Genomic DNA, 15,790 nt, shown 5'->3' with positions numbered 1-15,790 from the left:
GTTAGTTGGTATAGTTGCTTCATCCAAGTCGGATATTTTTGAGACTGTCACAGTCGCAGCATGTTGCGTTGCATCACCATTGACTATCATTGCAAAATACAATACAGTAGAGTACAAAAGCTGCGCAACAAATGTTGCCATGTACAGTGGGGAAAATAAGTGATTGCGATTTTGCAAGTTTTCCCATATATAAAAAAATGGAAAGGTCTATATTTTTTATCGTAGGTACACTTCAACTGTGAGAAACAGAATCCCCCAAAAAAATTGCACGATTTTTAAATAATTCATTTGGAATTTATTGCATAAAGTATTTGATACAATAGTAAAAGAAGAACTAATATTTGGTACAGAAACCTTTGTTTGCAATTAGAGAGGTCAGACGTTTCCTGTAGTTCTTGACCAAGTTTGCACATGCTGCAGCAGGGATTTTGGTCCACTCCCCCATACAGATCTTCTCCAGGTCTTTCAGGTTTCTGGGCTACATTGAGTTTCAGCTCCCTCCAAAGATTTTCGATTGGGTTCAGGTCTGGTGATTGGCTAGGCCACTCTAGGACCTTGAAATGCTTCTTATTGAGCCACTCCTTAGTTGCCCTGGGTGTGTGTTTCGGGTCATTGTCATGTTGAAAGACCCAGCCATGACCCATCTTCATTGCTCTTACTGAGGGAAGGAGGTTGTTGGCCAAAGTCTCTCGATACATGGCCTCATCCATCCTCTCTTTAATACGGTGCAGTCGCCCTGTTACCTTAGCAGAAAAGCACCCCCAAAATATGATGTTTCCACCCCCATGCTTCACTGTTGGGACGGTGTTCTTGGGGTTGTACTCATTCTTCTTCATCCAAACACGGCGAGTGGAGTTGATACCAAAAAGTTCTATTTTGGTCCCATCTGATCACATGACCTTCTCCCATGCCTCTTCTGGATCATACAGATGGTCATTGGCGAACTTCAAACGGGCCTGGACATGTGCTGGCGTGAGCAGGGGGACCTTGCGTGCCCTGTAGGATTTTATTCCATGATGGCATAGTGTGTTAAGGTAATCTCTGTGCTTCCAGCTCTCTTCAGGTCATTAACCAGGTTCTCCCGTATAGTTCTGGGCTGATTCATGACCTTTCTCAGAATCATGCTTACCCCACGAGGCGAGATCTTGCATGGAGCCCCAGACCGAGGAAGATTGGCAGTCATCTTGTGTTTCTTCCATTTTCGAATACTTGCGCCAACAGTTGTTGCCTTCTCACCAAGCTGCTTGGTTATTGTCCTGTAGCCCATCCCAACCTTGTGTAGGTGTACAATTTTGACCGTGGTGTCCTTAGACAGCTCTTTGAACTTGACCATGATGGAGAGGTTGGAGTGTGATTCATTGATTGAGTGTGTGGAGATGTGTCTTTTATACAGGTAAAGAGTTCAAACAGGTGCAATTAATACAGGTAATGAGTGCAGAGTAGGAAGGCTTCTTAAAGAAAAACTAACAGGTCTGTGGGAGCCAGAATTCTTACTGGTTAGTAGGTGATCAAATTATTTTTTTATGCAATCAAATTCAAATAAATTATGTAAAAATCATACAATGTTACTTTCAGATTTTTTTTATATATATTTTTTTTTATTCTGTCTCTCACAGTTGAAATGTACCGACGATAAAAATTACAGACCTCTCCATTCTTTGTAGGTGGGAAAACTTGCAAAATCACCAGTGTATCAAATACTTATTTTCCCCACTGTAGCTGTAGCCTTTTTGTTGCGCAACACGTCACCATGTAGCTGGACCCTTAACGTGTACTTAATCTTTTTCTCTTTTTTTTACTATTTTAAATTGGCCATAATTTATATTTGTAATGCACTTTATGTACTTATTTTACTACGTTTAAGTGACCAAATAGGCACCTGAAGTTCGCTGCCATGTCCTGAACTTTAGATGGCTAGATCACTAAAGTACAAACCGGATTCCAAAAAAGTTGGGACACTAAACAAATTGTGAATAAAAAGTGAATGCAATGTGGAGATGGCAAATGTCAATATTTTATTTGTAATAGAACGTAGATGACAGATCAAACGTTTAATCCGAGTAAATGTATCATTTTAAAGGAAAAATACGTTGATTCCAATTTTCACGGTGTCAACAAATCCCAAAAAAGTTGGGACAAGTAGCAATAAGAGGCTGGAAAAAGTAAATTTGAGCATAACGAAGAGCTGGAAGACCAATTAACACTAATTAGGTCAGTTGGCAACATGATTGGGTATAAAAAGAGCTTCTCAGAGTGGCAGTGTCTCTCAGAAGCCAAGATGGGTAGAGGATCACCAATTCCCACAATGTTGCGCAGAAAGATAGTGGAGCAATATCAGAAAGGTGTTACCCAGTGAAAAATTGCAAAGACTTTGCATCTATCATCATCAACTGTGCATAACATCATCCGAAGATTCAGAGAATCTGGAACAATCTCTGTGCGTAAGGGTCAAGGCCGTAAAACCATACTGGATGCCCGTGATCTCCGGGCCCTTAAACGACACTGCACCACAAACAGGAATGCTACTGTAAAGGAAATCACAGAATGGGCTCAGGAATACTTCCAGAAACCATTGTCAGTGAACACAATCCGCCGTTGCCAGCTGAAACTCTACAGTGCAAAAAAGAAGCCATTTCTAAGCAAGATCCACAAGCTCAGGCGTTTTCACTGGGCCAGGGATTATTTAAAATGGAGTGTGGCAAAATGGAAGACTGTTCTGTGGTCAGACGAGTCACGATTCAAAGTTCTTTTTGGAAATCTGGGACGCCATGTCATCCGGACCAAAGAGTCAGTTCAGAAGCCTGCATCTCTGATGGTATGGGGTTGCATGAGTGCGTGTGGCATGGGCAGCTTGCATGTCTGGAAAAGGAGACATTAATGCAGAAAAATATATTTAGGTTCTAGAACAACATATGCTCCCATCCAGACGTCATCTCTTTCAGGGAAGACCCTGCATTTTTCAACAAGATAATGCCAGACCACATTCTGCATCAATCACAACATCATGGCTGCGTAGGAGAAGGATCCGGGTACTGAAATGGCCAGTCTGCAGTCCAGATCTTTCACCTATAGAGAACATTTGGCGCATCATAAAGAGGAAGGTGCAACAAAGAAGGCCCAAGACGATTGAACAGTTAGAGGCCTGTATTAGACAAGAATGGGAGAGCATTCCTATTTCTAAACTTGAGAAACTGGTCTCCTCGGTCTCCAGACGTCTTTTGAGTGTTGTAAGAAGAAGGGGAGATGCCACACAGTGGTGAAAATTGCCTTGTCCCAACTTTTTGGGGATTTGTTGACACCATGAAATTCTGATTCAACATATTTTTCCCTTAAAGGGAACCTGTCACCAGGATTTTGTGCATAGAGCTGAGGACATGGGTTGCTAGATGGCCGCTAGCACATCCGCAATACCCAGTCCCCATAGCTCTGTGTGCTTTTATTGTGTATAAAAACCGATTTGATACATATGCAAATTTACCCGAGACGAGTCCTGTCCCTGACTCATCTCACGTACAGGACACATCTCAGGTTAATTTGCATATGTATCAAATCCTTTTTTTTACACAATAAAAACACACAGAGCTATGGGGACTGGGTATTGCTGATGTGCTAGCGGCCATCTAGCAACCCATGTCCTCAGCGCTATACAAAAAATCCCGGTGACAGGTTCACTTTAAAATGGTACATTTTCTCAGTTTAAACTTTTGTTCCGTGATTTATGTTCTATTCTGAATAAAATATTAGAAGTTGGCACCTCCACATGATTGCATTCAGTTTTTATTCACGATTTGTATAGTGTCCCAACTTTTTTGGATTCCGGTTTGTAGTAACATAAGTAAATAAGCAATGTTTTTAATCAAAAATTGTTCAGAAGGTTAGGTACACTTTATACATAAATGGAATTCAGGAGTAAATCCACCTGCAAAACTAAATTTGTAGATGCCAGATGTGTAAAGAGATGCTTATAGTCTACTGCTGGTTCTACAGAGTAGATGTATAGACATTCTGGACAGTTCTGTGTGTTGGTAACACATCATTTTGTTAATAAATGTGTGTTTTAGCAAAACCGTAATATATTATTTAGCACTGCCTTTATTATTTTACCAGAGAGGTCCACTTGTGAAAGGAGATAGCCACTAAATTTGGAGCTGGTTCCATGCTGCAAAATATCCGCTTGAATATTTTTGCATAAAACTTTCATCTTAAGTAGCAATAGTTAATGATGAAAACGCATTAGTGTTGTGCATTCTGCACGCTTGTGGAATCAGAGAGTTTCTGCTTCTAACACATGACTGTGAGCTCTTGTAATGACTTATTGCTGGAATTGAAACTTACAGTTTCATAATAAATAGCTACAGTAGGTTCCCACTTAATCCAGCAGTCAGTGTGTTGGAGCAATCATGGTTGAGCTCACTGCTATAAATCCTGACAACTCCTCATTCACTGAAGTCTTTTCAATGACTGAGCATGACCTCTGAAGAGTTTATTGCAAAGTAGATGTTCTTATAGTTTGCCTATCTGTTTTCGCCAATATGTAATCTTGGACTGGCACGTACAGTAGCTGTGACCTCAGGAAGTATCTTGAGGCCTCAGATCTCCAGATTTCACTATGCTGTGAATGTGTCAATTGCTTCTAGACTTTCTTTTGAATGTGTTGTCCAATTTCTATTTATATATCAAACAATTTATTTGAATTGATGCTCACTACTCTGTGTAATCTGAATCATAGTAATGTGTAAAGTAGTAACTGTTGTTCTGACTTGATTGAAACTTTAACCTGCTTTAGTAGGACCCCTTATGTCCTCCGTGGTCTAGTTTTATATAGTTTTAAGATATGTACAGTAATGGCACATTTTTATTTTACTCAGTTCCCTGTTTTATGTCAAAGATTTGCAATACACAGTTGAATGGAGGACACATACTTTCTTCCCTCAGGACACACTCTGGTATTGGGGCTCCTGCCTGGTGGTAGTTGGGGTCCCCTTGATGGTAGATAATTGTCAGAGTGCAAGGCAGGAGGGCAGGTGCAGTGGGCCAGCGGATGGTGGAGGCAATGACAAGTCGATTTTTAGTGATAACAAAGAACAGTCCCTTTACTGAGGATAATGAGAGTTGCAGTACAACACGCACTGTTCTAAAGTATATCACTGTTTAGTCTTCTCCCAATAGCTGTGCATGGGCAGCAACAATAACTTTGCTATTCTTCCAAACTGACCACAGGCATGCAAAACTCTCACAATCAGTACTGCAGTTCCTACGTTGGAGTGCAGATCCTCAAACAGATGGCCAATCTGTTATATGTGTGGTGGGCGCTCTCAACACATACCCTCTCCACAAACAACAAAGTATTTTGTCATAAATGAGCATACCTTTACTAACATACACAGACCCTTGTGATCCTAAATAGTCTGCACATATTTCTTGTATTTCTCCCAGGAGTTTGACACTTGCCCTCTGCATAGAGGGATGGAGAATCCTGATAGGAAACTGCACAGCCACATGCAGTTCCTCTCACTAAGGCTTCTTAGGCCAGACTAATTGGCTGATGCTATAAATTATCCATCTCCTCCCTCAAAGTGTGTATTTGGGGGTGGGAGGTCAAACTTTCCTCCCTATGAATAGGGCACAATAAACTAAATAGTGCTATCCATACACAACCCTTGGGATCACATCAAAGTACAGAAGAAACACATTACTGGAATGTTAAACCTTTGTAGAGTTCCTCTGGGGTACATCTGATAAATTTGACGCAAAGTATGCCATCTCAGACTCTGGGAAAACTGGCTTCAGATATTACCCTCATGATAAATTCTCTCTGAAAACTTTAGAAACTATTTCAACATCTGAGCTTTACACAGACCATGACATTAGTTACCAATCATAAACTCATTTCCCAATGTATAAAATGGATGTAGCTGTAAACCTCAAATACATATATAGAATGTCCTTCATGTCTCATCTTTATTGTTAAAGGGGTTTTCCAAGTTATTTTAAAAAAGTTGCCCAAAGCAGGGGAGATGTTCTAAAATAATAAAACAACAGACTGGAGGTGAGGACTGGATAGGCAGTGCTGGTGAGTATATGTTCTTTTATTATTTAGAACATCTCCCCCTTTAGACCACTTTTTAACAAATTGGAAACCCCCTTTTAAAGGGGTTGTCTTAGAATAGAACCTGTACCTAACCAGCTTACCAACAAACCAATAAAATGTAGTATTTTGGGGCATTCATTGAGAACCTTGCATTTTGGTTAAAAGTATTTGACCATGGGGTACAATGAGGTTTAGGCAAGATCATGAGAATACCCCTTTAATGTATCCTGTTTTGACTTTACAGCTTGGAGTTTGGTTTTCACTGGGCTGCGCCTATATCACCCTACAAGGATATGAAGGGGCTGCAAGAGCTTTTCAACGTTGTGTTACCCTGGAGCCTGATGTAAGTGACATTCAACCAAATTGACCTGACCTAACACATCATAAAGGCATGTCAGAAGATCACATTGGTGGTCCCATGAAGCTTGGCCTCCAATTTGGGCAGTCTTTAGAAATTTGTGTCCAATGAGATGACATAACATTATAACCAAGGAGCTTTTCAAAATCAATATGCAGAAATCTGCAAACTATTCCTGAGACATTTGGGCACTCTGAAGAGCACCATAACCTACCTTGCCTAAAAATTGGTGTGGTTCCAAACTCAGTGACACGTAGGATCATTTTTAAATGTGTTCACTGTACTATAATTCCTTTGTATCTTCCCTCCCTTACTAGTTTAGTTACAAACTGCTGAAACACTAGGTGGCATTATGGTAAAAGACTAGGTGACGTTATGTGAAACACTAGGGGACGTTATGGTTAAACACACCATACATCATGGTGTCTTACATTCTAGTATTGGCTTGAGTATGAGTGATTTTCCCAAGATAAAGAATTTCTCATTCTTCACGTTGCTGTAGCTGATTGTTTGTAATTAAGTCTAGGGAAAAGGCGTTACTGTCCAGTTGGCACTTGCAAGCAGTCTATGTTTCTTCCAGATAGACAGATATTTGGCTTAATGTCGCAGCAAATCAGTGTCTTTGACTAAAGCCCTGTTCAGAGCCAGAAATTGGAACTGCTACTTTCTTGCAGTTGAATCGAAATACTGAAATTTTCTGTTAGATTTATTCAAGCTGGTTGATTTGAACAAATTGTTGCTTTTTTCACTAAAGCAATTTTCTTCACAGTGATGGAAGCTAAAATTAATTAGATGACTGGTGCCACACTGCATAGTCTAAACATATATTCTGCTTCTTTACAAAGCAAAGCTTTTTGGAAATCACTGCCTTATGATTAGTTCTTAGTTGACACAAGGTCACAAAACGTCATGTAAAAATAATCACCTTTTTTGTGATCGCCATACAATTTGTAATGCGCCGTATTTCTCCATTCAGTCACACAGACAGTGAATTCTCTCCACAGTGTGAATGCCTCATGCACATGATACTTGATTAAAAGTTAAAAATGTAATTTAAAATCTAACTTTTTATGGTACTCAGGACCTGATCAGGCCCATCTGTATATATTCAGATCTATACCTTTGGCTGAGATGCTTACATCACATATTTGTTTCTCAATAATCTTTTTATTAAATATCAAGAAAGAAGAAGATACATCAAAGACAATCCATTAATGTAGCTATAAGAAAAAATACAAAACATCTTTAGCCTCAAAACCCACATTTAATCTACCGCACCATGAACCCTCCCTCCCTCTTGTCTGTTGTGCATCCTTTCCCCTTTAATTATTACATCCTTGGTTTCGGGAAAGCAACCAGAGTCATAATATATTTAGGTAATTCATCCCCCTTCATACTCAGTGAGGAGACTTCCCCCAGAATCTTACATATTGTTTTATTTTCTCGGTCTCATCACTCCTACTAAATGGCCCTAATTCTACCATTTCTCAATTAGGGGGCTCCATTTTTAGCCAGTTACATAATACGGTCTTTTTAGTAACCACTAACACTGTATGAATCAAAGACTGCTGTTTTGACTGCAGAATTTTCTGGTCCATTAAATGACATAGGCGAAACCACACATCCAATATAACTCTCGTTTTGATTAATACACCTATAAAGTGAATAATATCTTGCCATCTATATATATAAAGAAGGACGTATATATGTATGGCCCGCGATCATTCAAAAACGCAACCATCGATTTCAACTAAACTTAGTATACACATCCCTTGCTACCTGGAAATAAATCTTATGGGGGTCACAGCTCTCTAGGACGTACCATTCCTGAGATATTCCCAAAAAATGACCTGCATTAGCCAATACAAGCCTGCAAGTCTTTCTCTTCATATCCTAACTGCGATACACACGGTCACATGTCCCTTATCAGCCAGTAGAAGCTTGCACGCCCTTAGTCTCCACATACACACAGTTTTACTCCAGGTTTCCATAACAACCCAGCCATTTTTCTTCACTGCTGTGGGTCAGCTTTAGGCTAGGGCTACACGACGACATGTGTCGCGCGACAATAAGTCGCACGACTCATAGGGCACGACTACACTGCTACTTGTGTCGCGCGACATTGATGTCGCATCAATGTTGCGTGACAATTTTTATAATGCTAGTCTATGGTGTTGCACTGCGCCATGCGACATGCTTCGACTGCGATGCGACAGTCGCAGAAAAATATAACTGGATGGATTTTTTGCAACTGTTGTGTCGCAGCATGTCACATGTCGCAGTGCGACACCATAGCCTATCATTATAAAATTTGTTCAGACAAAATGTCACATGACACATATCGTCGTGTAGCCCTAGCATTAAAAGGGGCAGGGCGCTGTGGAGGTCACTGTTAAAAGCACGGGCACTGTGGAGGTCACTGTTAAAGAGGCGTTCACTGTGGATGTTACTTTTAAGGGGGCAGGGGCCACTATTAAAGGGACAACTGTTGTGGAGGTCACTGTTAAGGCAGCAGGGTACTGTGAGGTCATTGTTAAGGGGGCGGGCCCCTGAGGAGGTCACTGTCAAGGGAGTGGGGTGCTGTGAAACTCACTGTTAAAGGGGCGGGCTGCTGTGAAGGTCAAAGTTAAGGTGATGGGCTGCTGTGGAGGTCCCATTTTAAAGTGGCGGGGCATTGTGGGGGGGTCAGTGTTAAGGGGTGGGGGACTGTGGAGTTCACTGTTAAAGGGGCGGGGTTCTGTAGAGGTCACTATCATGGGGGATACTGTCTATCTTTTAACGACACACACAAACATTAAATGAAATATACCCGTGCAAAGCCGGGTCCTTCTGCAAGTAATCTAATAAAAGGCCCACATTCCCAAAAACAATGATACAATGTCTCTTGCGGCTTATTGCATTTGGGACAAGATTGTGTATAGTCCTGAAAAAATCTCTCTATTAGGATAGTAGTCAAATCATACCCGATAAACAATCTTATAATGCATTTCCCTCATTGTTTTATAACACTGTTCAAACATCTTTGCGTAATCTATCATTGATGGATTCTATAGGAGTTGAAAGATTCATCTCCTTCTTCCATGCTGCTGCATGGTTAAATTCTCCTTTCGTTAAGTTTTAAAACCCTATAAATCTGGGTCATGGATAAAGATAGTTTACCAGCCAAGAAGATATCAAACTGGGAATTGTATTTTGAGATAATCTGCTTTTCTTAACCTGCTTCTATAGAACTCTTTTAATTGCTTGTACGTGAAGTAATTTCAACTTGGTATCTCATATTTTGGTGTCAGTTTTTCAAAACTTATAATACGCCCCTTGGTCAATAATGTCCCTAGCCCATATTAATCCTTTCTGTTCCCACTGTTGAATGACCGCAGGAATAATCTTCCTAGCAATGCTCAAATATTTACTGATCTTCAGTTTTTCAGATACATCATAAGGTAAATTACAATATTTCCTTATCGGTATCTATGTCTTCCTGGTGTCAGATATCGATAACATATTTTATAGGGGCTTATCTCTTTCTTGTTTCCATGTAGAACAGTGTTCCTCAACTCCAGTCCTCAGGGCCCACCTGACTGTCATGTTTTCAGGATTTCCTTAGAATTGAGCAGATGATATAATTAGTTTGAAAGCATCAGGACTAGTCCATAAAATCATTCTCAGAAGATGTTCATCCAAAGTTGACATAAAGTTAATACTTGTCTGATCTGAGATCTCAAATGTTTCTCTGGAAATTTTACTTATGTTTGCCTTTAAAAGTACTGTATCTAGAGGTGAAATTTACCTGGCTGTTTATTGTCATCTCTTGCCACATCTTTTAGAGGTCTCCCCATGGTTTCGAGTAGTCGGTGGGCACACATGTTTTGTGTAATAATTCAAGTCTTTTTTTTATTTTTTATGCAGAACTTAAGAAATAGTTATAGTATGCTCCTTTTTCTGCCCTTTTCCTTTAATAACTTTGAGTAGTGTCCCATAAACCTACACCTATTAAATATAATTCCATTGCCAATTTTTATCTGTGTGCGATGCTTGGCAGAAAATGTTTGGGTGACTTTCAGGACCACAACAAGATAAATAAGGCATTACATGGTGCCTGTCCATTGAAATTAATGACCTGTACATGTAAGTTTGTGACATCCAGAATAAGACATGTTTGTACGCGATCTCTGCTCCCGCTAATAGATGGAGGTCACAAATGACTCAAAATGCCCTAATAGGTATTTAAACCAGACAACTACCTCCTTCCCGGCCGTCCCACTTAAATTTACGTCGATCGGCGCTTGCTGCATAGTCGTCCGATGCCTGTTGTTTTGAACAGCAGGCACCCAGGACTAATGTATGCAATTGACGATAACATTTAACCCCTCAGATGCTGTGGTCAAATTTACCACGACATTTAGGAGGTTAAAGACCGGGAACACGCGCTCCTGGTGACGATCGGGGGAGCCGGATGCAGTGTGTGGCAGGAGTGGTAGAGGGCTGCCACACATTAGTTCCTATTGAGAGCCTGCAAGTGGCAGGGCTCCATAGGAACACAGTGTAATCCCATAGCAGTCTGATTGCTTGCTATAGTTCCCTTGGGAAACTACTAAAAAGTGTGGGGGAAAAAAAGTTTTAAGAAAATACAAAAATTCTAAACACTTCCCCAAAATTAAAATAGAAATGTATAAATAATTAAAAAATGTACATCATGGGCATCACCACATGTGAAAACACCTGTACTATTAAAATATAAAAATATTTATCCCCTATGGCAAACGACAAAACAGAAAAAAAAAAAATGTCAAAATGGCCTATTCGCCATTTTTTGGTCACTTCACCTCCCATGAAAAATGTAATAAAAAGTGATTAAATAGTCATACACACCCCCCAGAATGGTATCAATAAAAAGTATAGATTGTCCCACAAAAATTAGCCCTCACACCGCTCCGTAGACATAAAATTTCAAAAGTTATGGGGTCATAATATGGCAATGCAAAGTTTTACATTTTTTTCAGTATTAAAGCACAAGTAAAACTATACATATGTGCTATCGCTGTAATCGCACTCACCTGGAGATTAAAAGTAACAGGTCAGGTTTACCACATAAGAAACGGTGTAAAAAAAAAAACATAAAACTGTGGCCTGTTTTCTTTATAATTCCACCCCATTTGGAATTTTTTTTCCCACTTCCCACTACATGGTATGCAACCATAAATGTGCCATTAGAAAGTGTGTCTTGTCTGCAAAAAAAAAGCCCCCATATGTGAATGAAAAAAGTTATGGCTTTGGGATGGCTGGGAGTAAAAAATGAAGAGATAAAAAAAACTGAAAATCACCTGGTCCTGAAAGGGTTAAGCCATTATACCATCAATGAAAAACGATTTATAGCTGTTTCAAATCTTGTGGTAATTCCATACACTGAACAGTAATGGCCTCCTTCCTCTAAGACCGCCACAAGGCACTGCCTCTCAGTGACAGCAAGTTTGGAGCTGAACCTACCATGAGCTGTCACTCAAATGAAATGGTTTGTCTGTGATGAGACATCCCCTTTAACCCACTCTGATTTTCAGATTTTTGCATTTTAGTTTTTTCTCCCTGCATCCGCGGAGCCATACGTTTTTATTTTTCCATTCACATAGCCATATGAGGTTGTGCTTTCTAATGGCACCATTTCATAATGCATACGATATAGTGGGAAGCTGGATTTTTTTTCCCGAAATGGGTGAAATTGAAAAAGCAATTTCACCAGTTTTTTGGGATTCTTTTCTACAGCATTCACTATTTGCTAAAACTAACCTGTTAAGGCATTCTGCATTCTCTTTGTCAGTACAGTTATGGCGATACCACATTTATATTGTTTTTATAGTGTTTTAATACTGGGGAAAAAAAAAAAATGTTGGGAAAAAAGAATTCTCTGCTTCGCCATATTCTGATTCCCAAAACTTCTTTATAGTTATGTCTACATGAGTGAAGGCTCATTTTTTGCGAGGCAATCTGTAGTTTTTATTGATTCCTTTTTGGAGTGTGTATGATTTTTTTTTGATCATTTTTTATTCTAAAAATCAACAAATCTGCATTTTTTTTTTTTCCCCCGTTACGGCCATATGGGATAAACATATTTATATTTTAATAGTACGGGCATTTATTTTATTTTTAGTATGAGGAAAGGGGGTGATTTAACATTTTTATATTTTTGAAAACGTATTTTTTTTTTACAAATTTTTTTAACCTTAGGGAACTTGAATATGCGATCTTCAGATCGCTTCTCCCTTTCACTGCAATGAATTGCCATTGCAGTTTATGGGAGATTCATTATGTTGCTATGGAGCCCTGCCACCTTCAGGCCTCTAAAAGATCTACAGCTCAGTTACTTCAGAGAGAACGAGGCTATTACATAGTACGAACGACTTCCCCCAGGTGCCGTGGTCACAATTAACCATGGCATCTGAGGGGTTAAATGTCTGCGGTCTTCAATCACAGGTGGTAGCCCCAGGTTTCTGCTGTGTAAGGCGGGCGCCATGTTTAAAGACCCAAGGTCGGGAAGAGGGTAAAGAATATTGAAGCAATTTGAAATTATGCATTTAGCGCGCTCGCGTGTGTGTGTGCGCAAGTGTCACTATTGTACGTCAGGCAGAGTTGGGTCAGATTTATGCAGAAATGCGTTATCCTGCACTTATTTTACATGGGGTTTGTACATATGTATTTAGGGTGTTTTGTGTAGACATAATATAGAGGTTCACAGTCACCATTTCTATTTAATAAGTCTTTAAATGTTCCACAGCTGCCAGAAGGCAGCGCTATCTGCTGAACTTTTCACACATCCCATGGGACAAATGCATGAAATTTCAGGTTTTGACTGTACATATGAATGATTTAGAGGCTTCCTATAAGATAGGTGTGATTTTTTTTTTTTATGCCATTTGGGTCACGTTCAGAGGGATGGAAAGAGATACTTATCTTAACCGATTGTTTCTTGGATTTTATATGTTCTTTTTATTTATTTTGTTCCAGAATGCTGAAGCCTGGAACAATTTGTCGTCTGCATACATCAGATTAAGACAGAAGTAAGTATCTTACTGTATAACTTTGCTAAAAATACAACAATTCCGTTGTATATTTGAGGGTTGGACCTTTTTTCTTATACGCAACAACCTTGTATTCAATAGTGGATAATAATAAAATACAAATAAAATCAATGTCCCAGAGCTCTTTGTATAACAAAATGACATGGTTATAAAAGTTCTCACCACTCCTTTAGATGTCTCATAGTCTATGCAGTATCACGGGTTGCATACTCTTCTAGTGTTTTGTTGAGGTGGTCATCCTTCTTATGTGTCCTTCTACTGAAACACAATGGGAATTGTTTGGCGAGCTCTAGTAGTGCCACACAACTTCTTCCTCCTCTGTTGTTCTGAACTCTCTTGGTTCAGCACAGTCTCGGGTCTTTAGTTCCACCCGAATCTGCACTGGGAGATCAACGACAAAGGCACTTTGAGTAGCACCTTTTGATAAAATTCAACACATTTTAATGGCCCTGCGTACTTTAAAATAAGCCCACAACATGTATTGGGCTGAGGAAGCTTAAAAGTTGATGAAACATTAAAATGGACTGTCTCCTCCCGACTAGTTTCCCTGCACCAGCTTCATTAACGGATTCCTTTGAATCCTTTAATGCTATGTATAATTAAAATGTAGTTCCCCTATTTTGTAGTGGTCTTCGCAATGGATCCTTCGGAACAGATTTTATTGTATTATCTAGATTGGAAAAGATTTTTCTTTTGCTTTGGATGGTGACTGCTTATATAAAGTAATACGTTTTCTAATATACAGTTAAATCATGGTGGCCCTGATTTGCTTATAATATAGATTGCATAAATTTAGACAGGCTGTCTAGACCTGCACCAGATTTATCACAGGGGCTCGGGCTGGATGCAGGGATGGACACTTTTGACTAACTCTATACAAACTGTTAGTTAGTTTACTTTGAGACAGAACTTTACATCAGAATTATGGCACAGTTTTGGCACAGAATAAGGCATCTTAGGCCTGCTGTTTTCACCAGAAGCTCTGCACCAGTCCAATAAGCCCTGTCCTGTCTAAAGCAAGTCGGAAAAGTATGTGGAAACCCTAGTTGTGCTAATTTGCTCCTTTTTTAGACAAATTTTAGGTACAGACACATTAGTAAATCAGGACCTTAGCTTCACCATTTCGGCTATCTCTTAGAACATCTCACCATGTGGGCAGCATGGTGGTTCAGTGGTTAGCATTGGTGCCTTGCAGCGCTGGGGTCCTAGGTTCGAATCTGACCAAAGACAACATCTGCATGGAGTTTGTATGTTCTCCCCATGCTTACGTGGGTTTCCTCCAGGTACTCCGGTTTCCTCCCACACTCCAAAGACATACTGATAGAGACCTTAGATTGTGAGCCCCATTGGGGACAGTGTGATGCTAATGTCTGTAAAGCGCTGCAGAATATAGTAGTGCTATATAAGTGCATAAAATAAAAAAATAAAAAATGAATGATACATATGAAATGCCTCCATACATCCTGTCTCACTGGCCATCATTTGTCAGAAATATGAAAGCGCTTTGCACTTTAGTAATGTATAACAGCTGTTGCATATGAGTAATGGACAGCATACTCTCACTTTAAGAGCAAAGATCAGACAAAGGGTTAAGGTCTAGTTTAACTTATTGATTGAACAAATTTGTGATTCATTATTATCAGTCCATTTCCCAGGTCTCTGTTCACACCACCATTATTTCTGCTGGTAAATTCTTCCTAGCACACGTTACGTGCTAATGAACATGACCTCAGGCTTGTCTCCTGCCATGGATGTTGATAGGTTGGCTGTTTGCACTTGCATTTTCTTTAGCACAATCTATCATTGTGTTTAAAAAATATGCCATAATGTTAAATCTGAGAAGTGGAAGGATTGAGGTCTCCTTATTTCATAGCTTTTACTCGCCAGCCATAAAAATGATCGATGATGTTGTGAAGCGCCTTTCAAAACTTGGTAAAGTTCTCTCTTCAGATCTGGAGCAGGGAGTAGCTATGTAATGTAAGGCACCCCTGTGTAATGTGTTGGTTCATGAGAAGTACAATACAATGGATATAGGTTGCTCCTAGTCGCTGTTGAAAGTTCTGTGCAAATATGTGCTCCATATTTTCCTCTACGGGCTTACATGTTACGTCAATGATGCATAACAGGTTTAGCGCAGAAGAGAGGTGACCAAATTGCCATTTACCAGGTTATGTGAGAGACTCTATATGAATGCTGGTCGACTTGTATATAGTGGATTGCCACTCGTTATTGGCTTGTGTAACCGGACCCTTATTAAAACCAAGAGTTGAC

The 15,790-nt window shown here is 39.7% G+C and overlaps 1 protein-coding gene across 1 annotated transcript in view; it reads left to right on the top strand.

Moving 5' to 3' along the window:
• Positions 1 to 15,790, top strand: part of TTC27 (tetratricopeptide repeat domain 27) — a 411,030-nt gene that overhangs the window by 344,124 nt on the left and 51,116 nt on the right. Inside the window, exons 15-16 of the mRNA XM_040429555.1 lie at positions 6,336 to 6,434; positions 13,446 to 13,498. Coding sequence (XP_040285489.1) covers positions 6,336 to 6,434; positions 13,446 to 13,498 — 152 coding nt within the window. The remainder of the gene's footprint in view (positions 1 to 6,335; positions 6,435 to 13,445; positions 13,499 to 15,790) is intronic.

This window comes from Bufo bufo, chromosome 4 (genome assembly GCF_905171765.1).
Source record: "Bufo bufo chromosome 4, aBufBuf1.1, whole genome shotgun sequence".
NCBI classification, from domain to species: domain Eukaryota; kingdom Metazoa; phylum Chordata; class Amphibia; order Anura; family Bufonidae; genus Bufo; species Bufo bufo.
The sequence above is the reverse complement of the archived record's forward strand: the minus strand, read 5'-3'. Positions and strand labels throughout refer to the sequence as shown.